Source organism: Neofelis nebulosa, chromosome 13, assembly GCF_028018385.1.
Source record: "Neofelis nebulosa isolate mNeoNeb1 chromosome 13, mNeoNeb1.pri, whole genome shotgun sequence".
Lineage (NCBI taxonomy): Eukaryota > Metazoa > Chordata > Mammalia > Carnivora > Felidae > Neofelis > Neofelis nebulosa.
In genome coordinates, this window is record NC_080794.1 from 56724682 (window position 1) to 56741825 (window position 17144).

The 17144-nt window shown below is 36.9% G+C and overlaps 1 protein-coding gene and 1 long non-coding RNA gene across 4 annotated transcripts in view; one reads left to right on the forward strand and one right to left on the reverse strand.

Annotated features, from left to right (window-relative positions):
- The window catches only part of TNKS2 (tankyrase 2), a 66989-nt gene that overhangs the window by 24686 nt on the left and 25159 nt on the right, over positions 1–17144 (forward strand). Inside the window, exons 8-16 of one of the 2 annotated variants that reach the window (XM_058697148.1) lie at positions 644–830; positions 1825–1946; positions 4393–4484; positions 4572–4650; positions 7288–7459; positions 9922–10001; positions 14058–14203; positions 15844–16009; positions 16895–17114. In XM_058697148.1, coding sequence (XP_058553131.1) covers positions 644–830; positions 1825–1946; positions 4393–4484; positions 4572–4650; positions 7288–7459; positions 9922–10001; positions 14058–14203; positions 15844–16009; positions 16895–17114 — 1264 coding nt within the window. The remainder of the gene's footprint in view (positions 1–643; positions 831–1824; positions 1947–4392; positions 4485–4571; positions 4651–7287; positions 7460–9921; positions 10002–14057; positions 14204–15843; positions 16010–16894; positions 17115–17144) is intronic. The other variant, XM_058697149.1, reaches the window with a different exon arrangement.
- On the reverse strand, positions 3477–5448 carry LOC131493071 (uncharacterized). Of its 2 annotated transcripts, none has more exons than XR_009252445.1 (2): positions 4912–5448; positions 3477–4028 (listed from the first exon to the last, which is right to left on the reverse strand). It is a non-coding gene; the product is annotated as an uncharacterized LOC131493071 (long non-coding RNA). The 2 variants fall into 2 exon arrangements; XR_009252446.1 differs by having other exon boundaries at positions 4519–5448.

Below are 17144 nucleotides of genomic sequence, written 5' to 3' on the forward strand. Positions count from 1 at the left end.
TAAGTAAATTATGGTGTATCTGTACAATGGAATGCTATTCAGCAATAAAAATGAACTGTTGATACAACATGAATGAATCTCAGAAACACTGTATGTGAAAGAAGCTAGACACAAAAGTACATACTGTGTTATTCTATTTTTATGAAGTTCAAGAACAGGTAAATCTAACATATGGTGCTAACAGAATGGGGCCAGGAATTATCTATAAAAGGAGCGTGAGGGAACATTCTGGGGTAATGAAAGTATCCTATATCTTGATTGGATGATGTTATCATGGCTGTATATATTTGTCAAAACTTGTCAGATTATTCACTGAAGTACTGTGTTTTACCATATGTAAATTATACCACAAAAAAAGAAAAAAAATTAGAAATTGGAAAAGATGCAAGTTAAAGCTTCGTTCTTAACTGTGTTTTTAACAATAAAAGAGTTAAATAAGGCCCTTGTGCATAGGCCTAGCAACAAGCTGCTGGTTTTCGTGGGGGGAGAAATGTATTTCTGAAATAATTAGTTTGAAAAGTGAACTTTGAGAACATAACTTGTTTAAGCATGCATGATGTTAAATTACACAGTACTAATAATTCTAAACTCTCTTACAAATTGAACACTAAATATATGCTCTACCCTCCTCCCAATCCCTCAGCATGGTGCCTGTGTAAATGCAATGGACTTGTGGCAATTCACTCCTCTTCATGAGGCAGCTTCAAAGAACAGGGTTGAAGTGTGTTCTCTTCTCCTAAGTTATGGTGCAGATCCAACACTGCTGAATTGTCATAATAAAAGTGCTATAGACTTGGCTCCCACACCACAGTTAAAAGAAAGATTAGCATGTGAGTATAAAATGATGAATGTTCAACCTCGAATATTAAGATACCAATAAACTAAAAATTTGTTCTTTCTCACTGTTTTTAGAAATTTTTAAATAATAGCTATGATACCCTTAGCCATGGGTATCTATTGTTTTTCGTGCTAGCATATTTAGTCACTTGGAGGTTTCTACTCGAGAACTTCTAGTCTTAAGATGCCGTGAAAAGAAAATATATTTGTATTTGTTTTTTCAAGTCAAGTTCAATGCTTTTTATATGTATTAGTCTAGATAGTTGGTATGGGTTTGAAAAGAAAGAATTTAGGTTTTGTTCCTATCTTTGGTGTGAGTTTCTGATTAATTTGCCATGAAGTTACAGTGTTATTTGTAGGATTGCTGTCTTGTAAACATAGTCCCCAGATTTTACCATCTAATATGCTTTGGTATGTAGGCAGTTCTATGGTTTTCGGTCTATAACTGATACAGATGTAGTGAGAAACAGCCACCTGGTTCAGATACAGTATTACTACATAGAAGTAGGAAACTGGTGTTAACATTTGGATTCTTCTGGAACAATAAAGGCTAAAGGGTGGTGTCACAAATCTGATGCATGAAAGGAATGTTGAGAAAATACTCTTTCATTTGTTCATCAGTAGGTGGCTCTTAAAAATACTTGATTTTCTGGTCACCAGTTCTCTGATGTGTGAGCAAAATTACCTGCTGCTGCCATGCTAGTGTAGGGACCATGATCACTTTTTGTTTTATTTGTTTACTGAGAAAAATTCTCTGCTTTGGAAAATTCTTAGAACTCTCAGGTCTGGGAATACATTGCAGTACTCTGGGTCCCTACAGACCAAAATAGACCCTGAGTCAGCCATGGGCTAAATCTGTGTATACATTTGGGGATGAATTGGGTCATAACTGAGAAAAGCTGGTATACCACTGTCTCCCTTTTGGGGGGTTATATTTGGAGAATATCTTCAGAACCTCAATAATTTACATGCTTTTTCTTCATCTAGATGAATTTAAAGGCCACTCGTTGCTGCAGGCTGCACGGGAAGCTGATGTTACACGAATCAAAAAACATCTCTCTCTGGAAATGGTGAATTTCAAGCATCCTCAAACACATGAAACAGCATTGGTAATGTTTCAGATTAAAGTTTTTAAGATGCAATAACCAAAAACATGCTAAACTAATCATAACATCATACTTCTTTTGATGACACAGAATAACATAATGTCCTACTTTTACTAATAGAATTGTTTTAAAGATTTGTTTTTTTTAAATTAGTACCTGAACATGTATAAAGAAAAAATTTCAAACAGTACAGAAAAATAGACAACCTCACCCCTCTAAAAGGCAATAGTATTATTCATTTAAGTATCCTTCCAGAAAAAAAAAAAACTATTCATATACTGACATATATTATAGGTAGCCTTTTTACTATCATAATAGTACATATTCCTTTTTTGTTATATAAATAGTACATTTACTATTTGTAAATAAAGTACATTTGTTATATAAATAGTACATAAGAAATAGTACATTTCCTTTTTTGTTATATAAATTGTAAATGCTTGTGATTGAGAATTTTGAACTCACTCAGAGTAATGAAAAAAAAAAATAATTCTGCCATCCATATAAAAACCACTTGCTTTTCCTTCCAGTATTATAATTTTTTTCAGAATCAGTCTAAGGTCTGTATATATCCCCTCTATACTGTGTGAATAATGTGTCTGTGTGAGTAGAGGCTGCTTCTCAGATAGAGGTAGTAACACTTCTGTGGAGCTGTAACAAAGTAGATGAGAATTGGACAGTCTGTGGAAAAGCAGAAAAGAATGGGATCTAGTAGGGATAAAGTGATGGCAGATAGAAAGAGAATGGTGTAATCAGACTGTCTTAGAACTAACGGTTTAAAAGGAACAAAGTCAGTGCTGCTGTATGAATTGCAGAATGTGCTTTGAGTGAGGGAAGAGGACCCTAAGTAAACAAATATGGTTGGGGCAAATTTAACTCATAGTCCTACTTACCTAGTATCTTGTAGATAATTCATTTTCTTGGTTGTTGGTTAATTTCCTTCCTTATGCCATGATGTAAACTATGTGAAGGTCATGTAGGAACCTATCTATAACACATTTTAGGCCTTTTTGCCACTCTAGTTGTAAAAAATATCTAAGCAAAAAAAATGGTAAAGCTGCAGACTAATAAGAAACGCTAGTGCAAATTATCAAGATGGTGCAGAGAAATCTGAAAAGACTGACAGGAAAATTTTCTGGTCTGAAAAGCTAATACTATATATTATTTTCCCTGTAAGTAGTCTGCTATTAAACAACTTATTTCTGTTACTAACGTTAAAACCTACTAGGAGTTAAGTATTGGTGGATAGTTGTGGTGCAGGGAGGGGCAGTATTTTCCAGGCTTCCAGAAATTACAGGTGCTGCCCCAGGATGGGGCTGAGGAGTAGGAGTGCAGTTTTGAGATGAATGTGATCAAGAATTCTTGGAAATAAACTATTCCTATTTTGTGTGCTGCCCTGATAGATAGATGTCCTGGGATGGTAACTCCCGACATACCAAAGGAGCTGTGTTTACCAGTTAGAAATGGTTTTTATTGAGGGCAAAGGAATGATTTTGGTGACAGCAACAACACAGAATGAATCTGAAGCAGTCATGAAGATCAGATAAGCTTTATAATTAATAGGTTAAAGTAAGAGAACAAATTTCATATGTACTTTGAATTTAGATATATAGAACAACTTAGCTTAACAGTTATCCAGAACTTTTATTCCATGAATTCTCAGGCTTCAATTGAACTTAGTATCTTTACATTGATCTCGTCATTCACATGTTCAGACATTTGTTGAACACCTATTGTATAGGAGTATTATCCTGGATATTAGAGATGCAAAGATTTTGGGACATGACCATGAGATACATACTAGGTTTATAACTGGCAAATCCCCACTTCCTGACTCCTTTCCTCTTTGACGTATCATAGATATAGATGCTACAGCCTTCATTGTAGAGCATTTCATCTTCTCCCATTGATTTTGACTAATCCAAGCTCCTTATTCTGTTGAAGCAACTAGTTGAGAAAGAAGTAAATACTAATCTTGGCAGCTATTTGATCCGTGCTGTTACCAAGCAGCCTCCAGAGCTGATGAGTGTCTTTTATTTCTTCATGTAAAGAAACTCCAACCTTTGGGGTGTTTCATTAATTAACCTTTAAAAATAACATAAATACCATGTTATGTGGGAATAGTTTTAAAAGGAGCATTGGTCACAGTAATTTGAATTTTCATCACATCACTATTGACTTTTTCAAAGATGTAGGACAACTGTAAAACTCAACCAGAATATTTAGTAACAGATACCCTCTGGTAAATAGGATTTGCAGGCCCTGCCAGAATTTGGTAACTGTTGTACATTTTATCCAATAGAAAGTCTTTGAGTAGCAAAGTTAGGTCAAAAATAAAACAAAGAAATTAAATAACTTCTTGGTTGTTCTTGATTGGAAACACAAATGTTCTTAAATAAAAATCAGTCATGTATAGTCCTTGATTAATGCTGCAATTTAAATTATCTAGCATTGTGCTGCCGCATCTCCGTACCCCAAAAGAAAGCAAATATGTGAACTCTTGCTAAGAAAAGGAGCAAACATCAATGAAAAGACTAAAGAGTAAGTATACATTTAGTAATTAAAAATTATTGACCTTTTATTTTTTGGATAATATATTCACTGTCTGGCTGACTTTTTCTTTTTAAGATTCTTGACTCCTCTACACGTGGCATCTGAGAAAGCTCATAATGATGTTGTCGAAGTAGTAGTGAAACATGAAGCAAAGGTATACTTCCTTTTTGGTAATCTTTGGTAATCCAGTGAGTTATTTCCTGTTTAGCAGATGAAATACCTGGCTTCCTAAACTGTATTCTCTCTCACGAGTGCTATTTCTTTCGTCTTAATCTATACTTAAAAATAGACTAGCAGGTACTTTTCTTTATCTGATTTTTTGCTAGGAAACCTAAGGATTTATTCAAAAGTACATGCCTCAAATACATGCTTCCTTCTCCATTCCTGTTACCCACACCCCACTGGTCAAGTTTACCTTTGAGGTCTTTTTTTAACAGTACTCTTGAGAATATCCTCAGCTGGAGACACACTGATTCTGACCCATCATCTCCAGTCTCCTCTCACTCATGTCTTCTGTTCCTTGGTTACCATGATACTCTTGTTATCCCCAGCCACAGTCTTTCTTACTGTCTGTTATTTCTGTGACTAAGCCAAAGGACTTGGAACAGAAGGAAGTAAATTATTTAAAAAATTCGACTCCCCATTCATAGCTCCCCATATTGGGAAGTCAGTATTCTTTAGTTGACATTTGTATACAAAGCATTTCATTCTTAGAATACTTATGTTTTCATCAGGCTAGAGATCATCACTTGTTACCCAGGAACTTTAAAAAATACCACTCAGTAAAAGATACACATGGCCTCCCAGATTGGAAGAGATGACAGTCATCTAATTCAACAGCTCTCACAGTTTTTAGCCACAGAACCTTGCCTTTTCCAAACAGAATCTTGAGTAGAAACTCATTATGTAACAAAGAATGGAGCTGCTCTGAATGAAAGGAAAAGAAAGGAGTAGAGACCCTTTAGCCCTTGGGTGGCCCCAAGGCTCTTCCCTAAATGTGCTTTGCCAGAATAGTTTTCTGATCTGTCCTTCTGTGGGATCCCACTCAAGGAATCACTCAGAATTCTTTCTACAATTTCTTGTTTGTGTTTCCTTTCACTGTTCTAATTTCTCTTTGATTTGGGGGAATTCTTGATAATGTATAATCTCAGTCTTTCCTATTGTAAATTACTGAATAAAATAAAGTTTATTTCTGCTTGACTGCTTGGCATATCTCGTCTGTTCTATAACTTTTCATAGATTGCTTTTTTCATACATGTGGTGCATTACTAGAAGAATATCTGGATACATACTAAATTTGAGTTGTGAAACTCAACGAAGCAATCTTGATGAGGGTGACAAACTATCCAGGTTTGTTCAGGAACTGTGGGATTTCCAGAAACAGGACTTACGGTGCTAAAACCAGAGAAATCCCAGGCAAACCAGGACAAGTTTGTCACCCTGATCTTCACACAAAGTGGTACCCAAATAAAGTCAAGTGGGATGTATTTCACATTTCAGTGAGTTTTGTTTTGGGAATAAATAGATTAATTGTCCTGAGCATTTTAAATCAGTTTTCAGTTTCCAAAAGCATGGAGACTAGCTCTCTATAATCTAGTTTGAGATTCATTGAGAAAGTCTTAATATATTCCTGTTCAAATATTCTCCAATTCTATGAATATGAATTGGATGTGTCTCAAATCACACTAGTGGCCACAGGATTGATTACTGAGGAACTTAATTTCTCACTTATGTTTAAAGAATTACTTCCCTGGTAGGGAGGGGTGCAGGTAGAGATGAGATGGGGGAATTAACATTTTACTATGTTGTTTTATTACATACCCATCAGTTTCTCCCTCTGTCCATACGTGTATATATACATATTACATATTTCAGAATAGTTTGCAAATTGCTATACACTTCTCCCTAAATATTTCCATATCGGCATTATCTAGAGGTCAGTATTTGTGTACAGGTTTTTGGTGGGATCTAAAACTTAGGTGCACTCAAATGCACAAATCTTAAATGTACATTTGCTGAGTTTTGACTAACGCATACACCTGTGTAACCAAAACTTACCAAGATATAAAATGTTATTTCATGGCAGAAGCAGGGCCCCATCCAAGGCAATCTCCACCCATAAGGCAACAACCATTTTGATGATTTCCTATATAGATTAGATTTGCCTGTTCTAGGCCTTCATGTCTATGGAATCATACAATACATACTCAGTGTAAGGCTTTCTCTTCAGTATATTTTGGAGATTGATCCATGTACCAATAGCTTGTTCCTTTTTATTGCTTAGAAGTATTCTGTTGTGTAAATGTATGTAATGTGTTTGTGTATCTATACAGATTATATTTGGATGATTAAAAAAGGTAGAAGATTAAGCCGATAGGAATAAATGTTTTCAATGCTAACTTAGTCTCTGGCTTTGTTACTGTCGTGTATCTTGAGGGTTAGTCTCCGCGTTTCTGGACTTCAGAGATCTTTAAAAACACACGGAATAAACTTTTTTAGGCAGTGTCTGCCTCAAAATGCAGTAAATTTACTAATACTTGAATGTCAAACACAACTGTTATTCAACATTTCCTTCTTTTAACCCAAAAAAAGGTCTTTTCTGGTATCGGCCTTCATGAGTTAGTGAATTTATGCTCTAGATTTGAGCAAAAACACTTGTTTTGGCACCAGATAAGAGGCTTCATAAGAGAATAATTGGGATTTTTAAATCAGTAGCAAGTGTTAAATTCATAATTGGATGGTTCTAAGTTTTGTGTTGCAGGCTAATTTTGGCTTTTTCTGCATTGTTAAGGTTAATGCTCTGGATAATCTTGGTCAGACTTCTCTGCACAGAGCCGCACATTGTGGTCATCTGCAAACCTGCCGCCTACTCCTGAGCTATGGGTGTGATCCTAACATCATATCCCTTCAGGGCTTTACTGCCTTACAGATGGGAAATGAAAACGTGCAGCAGCTTCTTCAAGGTATTAAATGCTTTCATGAAATCAACTTTTTAAAATTATCCTTTAGGGGGCGCCTGGGTGGCTCAGTCGGTTAAGCGGCCGACTTCGGCTCAGGTCATGATCTCACGGTCCGTGAGTTCGAGCCCCGCGTTGGGCTCTGTGCTGACAGCTCAGAGCCTGGAGCCTGTTTCAGATTCTGTGTCTCCCTCTCTCTGACCCTCCCCTGTTCACGCTCTGTCTCTCCCTATCTCAAAAATAAATAAAGTGCTAAAAAAATTTTTAAAAAATAAAAAAATTAAATAAATAAATAAATAAATAAATAAATAAAATTATCCTTTAGGGGCGCCTGGGTGGCTCAGTCGGTTGAGCGTCCGACTTCGGCTCAGGTCATGATCTCACGGTCCGTGAGTTCGAGCCCTGTGTCAGGCTCTGTGCTTGACAGCTCAGAGCATGGAGCCTGCTTTGGATTCTGTGTGTCCCTTTCTCTCTGACCGTCCCCTGTTCATGCTCTGTCTCTCTCTGTCTCAAAAATAAATACATGTTAAAAAATAATAATAAAAATAAAATTATCCTTTACATTTTTTCACATATTACATGGGAGTTGGTAGTAAAAAGAAAATGTAGACTATTTGGCTGTTATTTCATAACTTTTTCTACTCAGTGCTGCAGATGTCATGAAGTCTTAGTTATGATTTTCCAGTAGTGTTTTCTGCCCAGTTTCTCTTAAGTTTTTATCTAGAAAATGTTTAAGAGTGAGCTATAATAGTTGCTATTTCTTTAAAGAAAGGAAAACATAAAAAGGTAGGTGTCTCTTAGTTGATCCATAATGATAAATAATACTCTAAAGACTGGCCCTACCTCTTCGCTGTTTTATTATCTCCTTTATATATGAGGCATGTAGAATTTGTACCAGGTAACCAACTATTTGACTTAATAAAACATTTATTGAATCCCTGCATATTCATTACATTTTTAAATATTTAGATCAAATATCTACATTTTGCCTAGGTTATACGTTTCAGCCTAGAAATCTGGTCCCGTAAATTTGAAAGTGACTTTGACATCTCAGGGCTCAAATGAGAAGAAATCTAACAGATCAAGCCTCTTATATCTTTAACAGTTACTTTTGATGATCCTTATGCCTGTGGTCTTAGAAACCAGCTTTTGAGAAAAACACTGAATAGATGAAGGCAGGTTGGTAAAACCTCCTGGAGACTGCCAAAGCTGAACTAACTACAAGACTCTTTGAAGATTCTCTTTAGTTCCCCGTATACGATATGTTTGTTCTGGTGTCAGGTTTGGGGTTATAACACTGGTCCTATTCACTTGCATAGTGATGGACATTTACAGTCTTGCTAGTTTTATGCTAAGCGATTTCTTACCTTTCCAGCGAGTTTCTTAAATTGTCAAAGTAGAATTTCCAGGTCAAAGGATAACATGTAATTGTTGAATCATCTTCTAGAAAGGTTTTTAAGTACCATTTTATACTCCTACTGACAGTGTATGACAAGACCTGTTTGTCAGCGCTAGTATGATTCTTAATCTTTTCATTGGGTGAATGTGTGTGAATTTCAGAAGTAATAGATGCTTTTTTTTAATGCAAAATATAGAAATATTGTCAGGGTAGCCTCCCCCATTTCCACCTTGCCCACTAATGGATATAAAAGAAAAATCTAGTATCGCAGTATTTTAATTTGCATTTCTAAGATACAGGTTGCAGTATTTTTTCCTTTTTTTTTTTTTTTTATTTGCCTTCATAATTTTAATGTTATGTTATTGCCTGACATATTTTTCCTAATTGATTTGGGTCCTGCCTTGGTGTACTACTCTAAGATGCTTTTTTACTCCAGGTATAAAAATATTCACTTAGATTGTCTTTGAGTATTTTTAAGGTTTAATTTTTTATCCTTCAGTCTTCAATCCATTGGAATTTTTGTTCTAAGATACAAAGTACATGTTTTCTTTCTTTTCTATGAGATTTTAAGTGAGCTATAAAACAAAATTTCAGACCTGAAGATGACTTTAGTTATCTTCTAGTCCATCTTTTCTCTTTTTAGAACTGAAAAAATCTGAGGCCCTTCACCCCAGTTCAGATAGCTAGTTAAGGGCAGAACCATGGTTAGATCTCTGGCCATTGCTCTCCTAATGTAAAGCTTTTCCACCATCCAGTGGCCTTGGTTGTAGAATATGCCATCTTTCATCTATTTTACATTCCGTTATATTGTTTAAATCACAGTTTATAGTTGCTATTCGCATTTACATACATTTTGCCTGTTTATATGTTTAATGTTTCCCAAAATTCTTTTTTTATCTCAAAAAAGTTCTTAACAGTGTCTTAATGGTTTTCCCCTACTACCTTGGAGATTTATGATGTAATCTACCAAACTGCAAAAAGAACTTTACTTTGAGATAAGATGCCTCCCTTAAAGCTTGGTCCTGCCTTCTAAATAAGAGCTAATCACTCTTTCCTTCTCTGTTTTTAGAGGGCATCCCATTAGGCAATTCAGAGGCAGACAGACAATTGCTGGAAGCTGCAAAGGCTGGCGATGTAGAAACTGTAAAAGTAAGATATGATCTTGTGTTTTTGTTAACTTTTGGGTTTTATTTTCACGGTGTTTAATGTATCTGTACTGTTGTAATGAAGAGCCTAGTTATGTATATGTGCCTTGTTTTAAAAGGTAAATAATGAGGGACAGCTGGGTGGCTTAGTCGGTTAAGCGTCCAGCTCTTGATTCCAGCTCAGGTCATGATCTCACAGTTCATGAAATTGAGCTGACAGCACAGAGATTCCCACTCTCCATCTCTCTCTGCTCCTCCCCCATTCACAGTCTCTCTCAAATTAAAAAAGACAAAACCCTTTAAAAAAAAAAAAAAAAAAGGTAAATAATGATAATCTAGTTCTTCTCTCCAAGTAAGGATCATTGTGCAATGAAAGAAACTTTAGTTTCACATGCATCTCAGTAAATACCTCACAATCACAAACTTAATTAAGTAAACTGCATGTTTATGGAAATACATTTTGTCTAAAGCACCTATTCATTTGTCCCTTTAAAAGAATAAGATACCAAATTATTGTCCATTGTTTACATATGACACATAAAACAGGAATGGGGAAAAGAACTAAACAGTGTGTCACTGTGTCTACGTATTTCTTCTGGTTTCATTTCTTTGCCCTTTTCTACCACTGTGTTGTCACTTTTCGGATCCGCTGTCTCCTAATAATCTTCAGTTCATCTAGCCAACTTCAGTTCGTACGCGGCCCATCTCCTGTGGTTATCCTCTGTTGAATTACCCTTCTTCACATTTTGCTTTACTTTTTACCATAGAGTCATATGTAGTAGTTGAATGCCTGTACCAGATATTTCTGTTACCTACAGAAATTGTATATCCCAATAAATAACTCAGAGCCTAACATTCTGAAAGAGCAAGACTATTTTTCAATTCACCTAATATAGGTTAAAATTAACATGTTTTATGAATTAAACAATTCTTCAGTAACGCAATGGGTGTTATTTTTTCACTGTTGCCCTCAGACTTTTTCAAAAACAGTGCTGGTCCTATTTGAGGGAACAGTGATAGGTAATAAGTTTTATAAACGAAATTTGTTGATGTGTGACAGAAGTAGCCAAATAAAACAATTTCACTGTGTTTCTTTTGTGTCCTCAATCCTGAACAGACTCACCACACAAAGATTTCCTGAGAATGAAATATGTTGGTGGCATCTGAACTTGAGCTCTAAGGAAACTTATTCACTGTCCTTTTAAATATAAAAGAGACCTCTGAAAGTTGATTTAAATGTGCACGTAATCTTTTCCTGCTGCTTTATGTGGGTAGATAGTAGTATGATCATCTCCAAGTAACTTTAGATTTTATTTTTTAAATAATTTCATTTTTCAAAGAAAAAAACACTATAATGCAGTCTTATTGTTTGATATGTTTTATATTTACATTCTCATTCATTTAAGTTGGAGGTTAAATAAGATGCTGAAAGGAGGATTTGGTTTCTATTACTGAATACTGCTGACTTATGGAAAAACAAGTCACTTGAGTTAAAAGTAGTGAGCTGGTTCTTTTTTTTTCTGGAAAAGTGGTTAAAAAAGTAAAAGCAAGGTGCCTGGGTGATTAGTCAGTTAAGCATCCAGCTCTTGGTTTCAGCTCAGGTCACGATTTCACAGTTCGTGAGTATAAGCCCTGCCCCACACCAGGCTCTGCAATGGTGGCACAGAGCCTACTTGGGATTCTCTCTCTCCCCCCCTCTCTGCCCTTCTGCTCGCACTAGCACTCTCGCGCGCTCTCTCTGTCTCAAAATAAATAAACACTTAAAAAAAAATTAAAGGCAGGGCTGCTGCGTGGCTCAGTCAGTTAAGCATTGACTCTTGATTTTGGCTCAGGTCATGATCTCACAGGTTTGTGGGATCAAGCCCTGAGTCAGGCTCTGCTCTGACAGCATGGAGCCTGTTTGGGATTCTCTGTCTCCCTCTCTCTCTCTCTGCCCCTCCCCTGTGCACATGCTCTTGCTCACTCATTCTCTCAGAATAAATAAATAAACTTTAAAAAAAATTAAAGTCAACTAGTTAAAGGGCTACCAGCTGATTTGAGTGGGGGTGAGGGTGCTGGGTTAATTTTAAACCCTTGGGGCGCCTGGGTGATTCAGTCAGTTAAGTGTCCAACTTCAGCTCAGGTCATGATCTCACAGTTTGTGAGTTCAAGCCCCACGTTGGGCTCTGTGCTGACAGCTTGGAGCCTGGAGCCTGCTTTGGATTCTGTGTATCCCTCTCTCTGCCCCTCGCCCACTCGTGCTCGCTCGCACATTCTCTCTCTCTCTCTCTCTCTCTCAAAAATAAACATTAAAAAAATTGTTAAGCATTCATTCACTTACATATATTCAAGAGCATAATGCTATATCCAGTATATATAATAGTGGAGACTAGACTTTGTTTTTGTAAAGATAAAAGGAGTCCAGAGCAAGAAAGAGATAAAGAGAAGAGATGGGGGCAGGAATTGGACTTAGAGAACAAAATAATGCCATTGGATTGAGGAGAGCCCTTCCTTTCTCATTCTCTGGGAATAAGCATTAGGCCATCTTCACTTAATCTCTGCTTTTAAAATCACCTGATGGTAATTTATTTCCACAGCCTTCCTAGTCCTTATCTGTCCGTAGACAGGGGACTTGGTGTGATTCACTGGGACAGTGACATCTGCATATTACCCAATGAACACTCAATTATGTGTTCAGTTGTGTTTGTTTAAATACATCAGGCTAGATATTTCTTCCTAGGTGTTAGAAAACTTGTCTCAGAGTATACAAAACTAAACCGAGAGGTAGGGAGTAAAGCGGCTGGTGATAACTACCCAAACTAGCAGCACATGGCACATGTATTAAAAATACTCATTTTTCAAAGCCGTGAAATACTGTCTCAAATGCAACACTGAATCTGTAGATCTGTCAGCCTCTTGTTTGAAAGTGTAAAAAAGCTTTATCAGTCCTCTGATTAAACCCCTTGAAGTTAAACCCATGGATAGCTACCTACTTTGGTTTATTAGGCTTAAGTTATCCCTGCTTTTAAGGTAGGATAGTAAAAAGTAAGAGTTTTTACTAATATTGATATTCTTTGGACTTTTTTTAAGCACCACAATTTATTATGTTTCTTTTTTCCCCCAAACATTTGTACTTTTCATACAAGCATGAATAAAAATGTTATTCTTACAACTTTTCTCATTTAGGCTTCCTCATCTAAAGCAAAGAACACAAAAAAATTATTTGACTCTTTTCTTAATTTTCCCGAGGATTATAAGTGTAGTTCCTTGACTACAAGCATCACCTGGGAACTTGTTAGAAATGCAGGTTCTCAGGCCTCACCCCAGACACACTGAGTTAGAAAATCTGGAGATAGGATCCAGTACGCACGAAAATTTGAGAACCCCTGTCTAGAGCAGTACTTCTAGAACTTGTAGCACTTCAGACTTTAGTGTGCTTACAGATCATCTCGGGATTTTGTTAAAATGCAGGCTCTGGCTCCATAGATGAGGGTCTGAAATTCTGCATTTGTAACAAAACCCAGGTGATGCCAATACTTCTGTGACCCGGTCTACCTCTATGTATATTTGCCATGAACGTTTGCTGATAATTGGTACTTTAGATTACCTTTGTGTAAATAGTAGTAGTGATAATGATAAAATTTACCCACTAGCTTTAGCCTCATCTTTAGGCATAGATGAGAGGACCAGAGGGATGGATTCCCTATAAATGACAAGGTAAAATAAGAATATAATTCCCTTTAAATGACAAGGTAAAATAATGGGGCGTGTGGGTGGCTCAGTCAGTTGGGTGTCCAACTCTTAATGTCTCAGGCTATGATCCCAGGGTCGTGAGATTGAGCCCTGTGTGGGGCTCTGCGCTGACAGTGCAGAGCTTGGGATTCTCTCTCTGCCTTTCTAACTGCCCCTCCCCAGCTCTCTCTCAAAATAAGTAAATTTAAAAAAAGAAAATAAGTAGTTTCTGAGAATACTGATTTAATGAGACAAGAAAATAAATCAGACATTTGAAGTTTCTACTAAATAATGAAAACAAGAAGTCAGGATAGCCAGCATCATGTGTGTACTGTGTTCCATCCTACAGAAATTATGCACCGTTCAGAGTGTCAACTGCAGAGACATTGAAGGGCGTCAGTCTACACCACTCCATTTTGCAGCTGGCTACAATAGGGTGTCTGTGGTGGAGTATCTGCTGCAGCACGGAGCTGATGTGCATGCTAAAGATAAAGGGCAAGTACCAAGAATTGCTGTGGCCTCTTTTCCTTTATCTGACCTTTCTAGGAAAGTGTGAAAAAAATTTGTTTTGAAAATCTTTTTCGGATAGTTGGGTCGGTAGCGCTTTTATTTTCAGAGAAGTCTGTTACCTAACACTGGCTTAAATGTAGCTTCTTAATTTCAGTTAAGATTTTACGAGGGATCTGGGGCGCCTGGGTGGTTCAGTCGGTTGAGCGTCTGTCTCTTGATTTGGGCTCGGGTCATGATCCTAGGGTTCTGGGATCAAGCCCCATGTCGAGATTCTCTCTCCCTCTGCCCCTCCCCTGCTCGCACACTCTTCTCTGTCTCTCTAAAAATAATAAGTAAGTAAATAGGTTTTATAATGGTTAGCATTTATATAAAGCCTTATTTGTATAATGCTTTGTAATCTTATAATGACTAAGGACATGAGTGTGTTTGATTTTTAATATAGTGAATTTTTCAGTATGCATTGAGGATATTTGAATTCTTCCTGTGTATTTTTCTTTAGAAGTATACAGTTCTCAATTCTAGATAGTCTACAGGTGTTTGTTATATTCTCTGCAATTTAAAAAATTTTTTAAATTTCCTCCCAGACCCTCCAAAAATAATTCCATTTCTGTTTTCAAAAAATTTACGTTCTATAAAATAATAATAAACAGTGTAATCTCTTATGCAGTTTAAGAAATATGTCAGGGGTGCCTGGGTGACTCAGTCGGTTGAGTGTCTGACTTCGGCTTAGGTCATGATCTCACTGTCTGTGAGTTCGAGCCCTGCGTTGGGCTCTGTGCTGACAGCTCAGAGCCTGGAGCCTGCTTTGGATTCTGTGTCTCCTCTCTCTCTGCCCCTCCCCCACTCATGCGCGCGCGCACGCGCGCGTTCTCTCTCTGTAAAAAAAAAAAAAAAGTTAAAAAAATTTTAAAAATAATAAAATAAAAGGAAATATATCCGTTATATGTAATTCTAAGTTAAATCTGTCTTTGTGGGGGCGCCTGGGTGGTGCCATTGGTTGAGTGTCCAACTTCGGCTCAGGTCACGATCTCAACGTTCGTGGGCTTGAGCCCCTCATAGGCTTTGTGCCAACAGCAAGGAGCCTGCTTCAGATTCTCTGTCCCTCCCCTGCTTGTGCTCTCTCTCTCGAAATAAATAAATATCGAAAGATAAATAAATAGGAGTGCCTGAGTGGCTCAGTCAGTTGAGCGTCTGCTTTTAGCTCAGGTCATGATCTCGTGGTTCACAAGTTCAAACCCTGTGTCAGGCTCTGTGCTGACGGCTCAGAGCCTGGAGCCTGCTTTGGATTCTGTGTCTCCCTCTCTCTCTCTGCTCCTCCCCTGCTTGTGCATGCGCTCGCTTTCCCTCTTGCTCACTCTCTCAAAAATAAGCATTTAAGGCAAACCATAAGAGACTCTTCAAAACTGAGAATAAACTGAGGGTTGATGGGGGGTGGGAGGGAGGGGAAAGTGGGCGATGGGCATTGAGGAGGGCACCTGTTGGGATGAGCACTGGGTGTTGTATGGAAACCAACTTGACAATAAACTTCATATTAAAATAAATAAACTTTTTAAAAGATTTTTTTAATAAAAATTAAATATATATATATCTTTGTGTTGCATTCCTTATGTAATTTTTCATTTCAGAGGCCTTGTACCTTTGCACAATGCATGTTCTTACGGACATTATGAAGTTGCAGAACTTCTTGTTAAGCATGGAGCAGTAGTTAATGTAGCTGATTTATGGAAATTTACACCTTTACATGAAGCTGCAGCAAAAGGAAAGTATGAAATTTGCAAACTCCTACTCCAGGTATATTTACTTACTGTGGACTGGGTTTATTACATAGAATATGTTTATATTTCTAATAACGTTTAATATAAACTTAAACTTGTAAAGGAGTATGAAACAGAGCTAATTCTCTACCTCAGTTTCAGAATAAATGTCATGAACACTTGTATATCTTAATCTGCTAGGATGTTTACCACACACAGATTTATTATATAAAGTCAGCTATCTTCATGTAACAGTTCTCTGATGATTGTCTTAATTTTTCCTATATAGTACTTTAGCCTCAAGACATTTGATGGATTATGTAATTTATAAGCCAGATTTATTTGGCTCTAATAAAAGTGATAGTACTGGTTTAATACAGGTACCAGTGTAGATATTTTACACTAAAAACAAAAGTTAGAGCACTTGGCTGGCTCGGTCAGTAGAGCATATGACTCAATTAAATCTATACTTTGTGTCAGTGTTCGTGAAAATTAAAAATAGCATACATGAAAGTCAGTTGTTAATGAAATACTACCTTATTTTGAACGTAATGTACAATTTTTATTAAATTGCATTATAGGGATCCCTGGGTGGCTCAGTTGGTAGAGCTTGCGACTCTTGATCCCAGGGTTGTGAGTTCAAGCCCCAAGTTGGATGTGGAGCCTACTTTAAAAAAATGAAATAATAATAGTAATAATTTAATTGCATTATTAAAGCCCAGTAATATTTAACTGCCTCTGTATTCTTTTTATTATAATTTTCTGTGTACTAAATCAAATATAACAGCCATGTTCATCTTTAAGGTAGAGTCTCTCCATGTAAAATAGGATAGGTTTTTTGGTATAGTTACATTGACGATTTTCTTCTTGACTAAGGGCAAACTTAAGCTAGTACCCCTTTGTCTATTTTTCACATGCCCAGCATGGTGCAGACCCTACAAAGAAAAACAGGGATGGAAATACTCCTTTGGATCTTGTTAAAGATGGAGATACAGACATCCAAGATCTGCTTCGGGGAGACGCAGCTTTGTTAGATGCTGCCAAGAAGGGTTGTTTAGCCAGAGTAAAGAAGTTGTCTTCTCCTGATAACGTAAATTGCCGTGATACCCAAGGCCGACATTCAACACCTTTACATTTAGCAGGTAAGTGAATGAAGTTGCATACCTTTAAGC